At 34.7% G+C, this 6,649-nt stretch overlaps 1 protein-coding gene across 2 annotated transcripts; it reads left to right on the plus strand.

The window, feature by feature from the left end:
- The first annotated feature begins 1,009 nt into the window (after positions 1-1,009).
- Positions 1,010-6,417, plus strand: pimreg (PICALM interacting mitotic regulator). Of its 2 annotated transcripts, none has more exons than XM_087807438.1 (5): positions 1,010-1,122; positions 2,229-2,540; positions 3,271-3,629; positions 3,698-3,793; positions 5,541-6,417. In XM_087807438.1, the coding sequence occupies exons 2-5, from the start codon at positions 2,241-2,243 to the stop codon at positions 5,686-5,688; spliced, it is 903 nt and encodes a 300-aa protein (XP_087663564.1). In that variant the 5' UTR covers positions 1,010-1,122; positions 2,229-2,240; the 3' UTR covers positions 5,689-6,417. The 2 variants fall into 2 exon arrangements, with proteins under 2 accessions (XP_087663564.1, XP_087663565.1); XM_087807439.1 differs by having other exon boundaries at positions 5,544-6,417.
- Positions 6,418-6,649: the final 232 nt, after the last annotated feature.

Here is a 6,649-nt window from a genome sequence, read left to right on the forward strand (position 1 = left end):
GTTTGTACCTTGAAATTAACTGAATTATTCAAACTTTCATCCATGTATTCCACTTGATCCCTATTAAAAATGTATTTATATTTTCTTATTAAATCACAACAGTCCCTGTACAAATGGGGTAATTTGGTAATGGGGTAATTTAATCGCCCACCACTGCATGAACCTAAGTATGGTTGTAACTCAGCTACTGACCACTGCAGGGATAAACCAAAACAGCTTGGTCATCTTGATATATGTCCTAATGTATATTATACAAAATTCAATAGTAAGTAAGTAAGTAATTTGTATTTATATAGTGCTTTTCCAGACCAGGGTCACAAAGCACTTAAACAATCAAAACAATATTCAATAAAATACATACTTTAAAGGTCAAGATAATACAAGACAAAGTGAAAATACTTTTTTTTTTTAATCAAAGAAACAGAGCCTAAATGAAACGATTTTTTTTAATAAAATGAAAAAGGAGCAAGAACTTTTAATCTTTTTTGAGCTGATTTTTTTTTTTTTAAAGCTTCACTGGGTAAATAACAGGACGTCAAAACAATAATTGTTTATTTATTCATTCATAGCTGCAGGAGGGAGAGATTCTTCCCCTCGTTTCTGCCAACATCAGTCAGACAATTTATTAAAATATATCTTAATTTGTGTTTTATTGTTGTACATATAGTATTTCTTATCATCAATACATTTTACATTTTAATCTCGTTATAAATTATTTTCATGCGATTTGAATCTCGTAATAAATGGTTTTGTATGACTTTAACCTAAAATGTATTTTAAACGACTTTAATCTCGTAATAAATGATTTTCATGCGACCTTAATGTAAGAAAATAAAATGATTTGACTGGCCCTAATACACGTCGTAGTTTGTTTGTATTTATTATTAATGTTTTTGTATGTGTTCTGTATGTCTGTACTTACTAAAAAATATAAATAAAATCATACATCATAACGAAAGTACGAGCGCGGGGAGGGAACATGTTGATGACGTCATCAACTCCGCGCTCAGGGCGTGGTTGTTCTTCCTTCGCCGCCAAATTCAAACGACAGAAGAGAAGACGAGAAGAAGAGAAAAGGCAGCAGCAGCGAGAAAACACGCGTTATATAACAACTACAAATAAGTAAGTTAACAACAATAAACCCTCAATAAACAACGCTTGTTGTCCTAAAGTTATCTTTTTTATTAAATGCTAGCGTGTTAGCATGTGTGTTGTTGTCACCTGTTAGCAATTTAAATCGCGATGACGCTGTCGTGTTGTTATTTATAAACGATAAAGTTTAAGTTAAATGATCTTTAATGTCACTTTAAGCGAAACTAAAAGTGTTGAACGCGCTCTCGTGTTGACTGTCTATTGTGTGTGTGTGTGTGTGTGAGAAACAGGGCTGGGTTCGATAGCACAATGAAAACAATGGCTCCCCAGACTTTGACTGGGATCTCAAGCTGTTCCCTTGTTTTCTGCCTATAGTTCCATCTCTTTCAGGGATCCTCGTCTTTTTGAAACTCAAAAGACACTATTTATGATCCCTTCTGCTGGTTATCACGACATTTCATGTCTTTTGTGAATCCAAATAGTACCATATAAGTGATTATATTTAATTGTACCTAATAATCCATGTAAAATTGAAAGATAAACGACAACATAAACTACTAAACAAAAAGAAGAATTTAAAACCTATAGTAACCTTTACTTTTTCTTACTTATCTCTTAATAATTCTACATATTTTTGCCACCTAAGTCTCTAGTGGATATTGTTAAAAATGTATACTAATCCGTTACACAATAAGTATTATAATAATCCACTACACAACCATAGAACTCCCCAATATTTCTGTCTTGTATACTTTTTTGAATTCCTTTTTTTAACAATTTTTTTTCCTCTAGAAGTATAAGTAGGTGTGTGTATTTACACAAATCTGGTGATACAATACGTGAATTGGGTCAAGCCTTAAACATAATTGTAATAATAATAAAGTCATTATGCATATTGTAACACAACACAAGTGTAGTAAAATAATGTTTTCAGTTTTCTAAAAGGCAATTGTATTTATTAAAGAAAGGATTTTTATTTTATTATATGCATGTTTTTTTTTCATTTTCTGTAGAAAACAATCTAGTGAGAGATAAATGGAGGGAGTTACTGTTCACAGAATTTTAATTTTCATCAACATATCAGCTCCTTCCTCCACTTCAAAACAGAATCCTAAGTCACTCTCTGCTCACTCCAGGTCGGTTCAATCATGATGGACGGGGTCGGGAAAGCGGTGGTGGGAGTGTGGCGAGCTCACACGACGCTGGACGAGTCGGACGACGCCGAATGTTCCCCCGAGGCTCCGGATCGTTTCCGCAAGATGCGCTCCTCTTCCTCGCTCAACTCCATGAGGATGACTCTGAGGAAGCGTCTTCCGCTGCGCAGCGTTCAGACCAACTCGCTCCCCGAGAACCCGACGTGGGAAGAAGCACAACAGAAGAAACCTAAAGGAGGCGCCGTCCGTAAACTTAGTCGCAGCGCTCGCAACTCCATCACTGAAGTTTACCAGGTAAAAAATAACATTTATATACATTTTACAGTGAAGGTGTTTGATGACAGTTGAAAATTGTTTGATTTTAGTAGAAAATAGTTTGATTATAGTTGAAAATTGTTTGATTATATTAAAAATTGTTTGATTTTAGTAGAAAATTGTTTGATCATAGTTGAAAATTGTTTGATTATAGTTCGTAAATTGTTTGATTATATTAAAAATTGTTGGATTTTAGTAGAAAATAGTTTGATTGCAGTTGAAAATTGTTTGATTATTTAAAAAATGGTTTAATTATGGTTGAAAAATGTTTTATATAAGTTAAAAAATTGTTGGATTATAGTTGAAAATTGTTTGATTATATTAAAAATTGTTTGATTTTAGTAGAAAATTGTTTGATTGCAGTTGGAAATTGTTTGATTATAGTTGAAAATTGTTAGATTTTAGTTGAAAATTGTTTCATTATAGTTGAAAATGGTTTGATTTTAGTACAAAATGGTTTGATTTTAGTAGAAAATAGTTAGAATTGCAGTCGAAAATTGCTTGATTATAGTTAAATTGTTTGATTATATTAAAAATGGTTTGATTATAACTGAAAATTGTTAGAATACAGGAAAATGTTTGAATTCGGTTTAGTCAGTTGACTTCTATGTACATTGATGATGTACAAAACCAAAAAATCTGTTTGACTAAAGTAACAGATGCGAAATGTTAAGAAAATGTATCACATTCCTGATTTAATTTCTTGCAGAAGCTCCAGAGGAACAGAGAGGTTTCACGGGACGACTGTCTGGTACAGACTCCCGGTAAGAGCTGCGACGAAGTAGTCAACGGCGCCTGCACTTCTCGCACCCCGAGACGGACACCCGCTCGCGGCGCCACCCCAAGACGGACACCCGCTCGCGGCACCACCCCAAGACGGACACCCGCTCGCGGCGCAACCCCGAGACGCACCCCGAGAGCCGGTGGCACACCGCGACGAACCCCGGCCGCAAAGACCCCGGAGTCCGCCGTCCGAGGGGTCCGAACCGGAGGAGGTCGGAGGCAGCTGGTCCGCATGGCTGCGCTGCGGAGCCCGTTCGCGTCGCCCAACACCCAGAACCAGAGACTGTAGGTGCTGCACTCCACTCTTGAAGATACCGACGTTTCATTGGTGTTTTTTATTTTTGTGTCGGTAGAAAGTTTGACCAGGATCTGGAGAGCGTGTCCAGTGGACTCAGGAGGCTCAAACATCTGTCCAAGACATTCGAGGAGTTTATTTGCAGAGACAACAGGTGAATAGATCCTCTTTTCTTCATGTATTCAAAAAAAAAAAGATGGTGTATGAATGAAGCCTGTGTGTCACATTGGAAAACCGTTAGATTTTTTCTTTTTCAAATACTCTTGACGTCCACTCTCATGACCCAGCCCTCCTCCCCATCTAATCTCAGTTTGAAGCACAGATTTCCTCCCCCTCCCCCACACACATTCTTCCCGCCTCCGTTCAAAATGAAGCCTGATGTCTGCAGAAACAGGGGGATAAGGGGGAGACACAGGGAGGGAGGGGTCGTATGAGCGTTGGATGACGGTCCAAATATGTGCTTGAGTGGCTGAAGGAATGTGTTTGCATCACTTCCTGTCTTGGTGGCCCCTCCAAACTGTTGAGACGTGACCCTGGTCTGGATTCTTTTTTATTTGTCTTATTGAATTTGATCACTTTCCTTCATGAACAGGAAAAAGTTCAGCTACTGCCAAATTATGGAATAGAACAGCAGGTACTATTTAAATGGATTATTCAATGTTGTCAATGCTCAACATGTATGACAGTCCTGGATTAATATGTGCATGTTGCTGCATGAACGAACCACATCCCTGGATGCATTTGTAGAGGCTGTATCTGTAACTAACTTTTTTTATTTGGTTATCTAGACAAACAAGAACATTTAATTCATATATATTTTTATGATTCTAGGTTTGTCAATGAGACAAACTACAATAGGAATTGATTTTACTATAGTAAATAGATTTGTAAATAAATAAGCCTATATATATATATATATATACATATATATATATATATATAATTTAATTTGTATTCAAAGAAGTTTGTTTCTTTACGGATTTTATTCTTGGCTCCAACATTTGTTATTTTTGAGATTCTGTTTAATATTTAGATGCTGTTTTATTTAGTATAAATTAGTGATGTGTTGATGAAGCTTCATGAAACAGTGTCATGTTGTTTAGAGGTCAGTAGGTGGCGCCATCAGTTTAAAAATGATGCGATGTTTCATGAGAAAAGATGTTCAAAACAAAGGAAACTAGTGCAGAGACCGCCATCTAGTGGACTGTGGAAATAATGACACTGCTTCGTGAGACCATCACTAGAATAAATATCAGTCATCATCTCATCGCACACTTTTTATTTTGTCTGTCAATAAAACTATATCCCGAGACAAACTTAACATAAAATAAACAGACTTTACTTTGGTGTGTACTTTTAGTGTAAACTATGTCAATAAATGAGATTTCTTTTTTTTAATATTATGATTTATTTATTTATTTTTATTCTTTCCTGAAACCCAAATTAAATTTCTATTTCATATAGATTTCCTTTGTACATTGCATTTATTTTAATTTTATTGCCAACTAAACAATATTCTAGATGAATTGTAAAATAAAAAGATTGAACTTTACTTTATAAACTGAATAATGGGGGGAAAATTACACTATGTATTGATAATTGCATTTTTTATTGGAATACGATTGTTCATTAACTGTTTTAATTCTTGCTTCTTTTTATTTTTTTTAGACTTTATTTCCTTATTTTTAATTTGATATCAGACACACTGACATTAATGTCTGATTAAAATTGTATTTATGTTTGATTTTATGGACTTACATTTATCTCGGGTAATGAACGATAAGATAATGTTTTAATGCCAAAAATCCTGTTAAAATAATGGCTTTAACTCACAATTACTAACGGTCGTCTGTTTCTTTCTAAGAGCACGAGTTTCTCTAACGTCGTTGTTTTCTCTGCAGCAGCAGCCGAGGAGGAGCGGTGATGAGGAAACTGGATCCCAGCGGTAAACTCAGCTGTTCAAACCTCAGCCGTCGAGCTTCAAACCTGTCGCACTCTCTTGGAGACTGGGCCAACACAGCTGTGAACACCGTCCGCAAACCCAAATAAACTATGTTTATATGTGGAGGGGAAAAAAGGACCTTTTTTAATTTAAAAAAAATAGCCTTAATGTCAAAACATGTTACCTTTAGTTAAACTGTTACTGGGAGAATGTTACATGGATCTTTATGGTGATAAATACTGTGTTATACTCTGTGTCTCAGGTTAGCTAGTAGAGTTTTAGCTCATAGGAAGTACTTAAGGGATTTTTTTTATTCACTCAAACTGTATTAGATACGTTCACTAATAATACTACAATAATGTTCACTTTTGATGACTGATGGATCCACTTTAAAGACGCACACGACCAAAATTAGGAGAACTAAAACACACTAAAAGTCACTGACGAGGGGAGAAGTTTTGCCTCCTTAAGTATGCAATAAGATTTCTTGTATTTGTTTGTCGTTGTTACCAAACTATGCTATGTTGTTTTTTTTTATACAAAAGGCGGATTATTTAGACCAGTTTGTGAATTGTTTTTTTTAGACCATTTTGTACTTTCTTTATACTCTTATACTGTGATCAAGTGGAAAGTTGTTTCTGCCTTTTTTATCTGAATCAAAATGTATAAAATGTGATCAATATACATTTATTAAAAACATGCATGATCCAGATCTTATTTTATTTTGTGTAACTGTTTGTGTTACTTTTTAACTTTATTTATTTTATGTGTAGAATATTTAGTCGATTGTTGGGATACTGAAATCATTTTTAATTCAAAAATGATGGTGAACTTTGATTGTGTTATGCCAACAAACTAATAGACACTGCTTACAACAAGGGAAACTATTGAAAAATAACTGTTCAATCAATTTGAATAAGTTAAAAATAGTGCAATATAGTATAAATAGAATTAATAAATAATGTTTAAAAAATATTGCATAGCTCGTGTTATATTGCATTTAGCAGTCTGTATATTGGTCCCACATTGGGGACATTTTGGTAGTCACAGTAGTAAAAAAGACAACAT

Source organism: Callionymus lyra, chromosome 14 (assembly GCF_982586985.1).
Source record: "Callionymus lyra chromosome 14, fCalLyr1.hap1.1, whole genome shotgun sequence".
NCBI classification, from domain to species: Eukaryota; Metazoa; Chordata; class Actinopteri; order Syngnathiformes; family Callionymidae; genus Callionymus; species Callionymus lyra.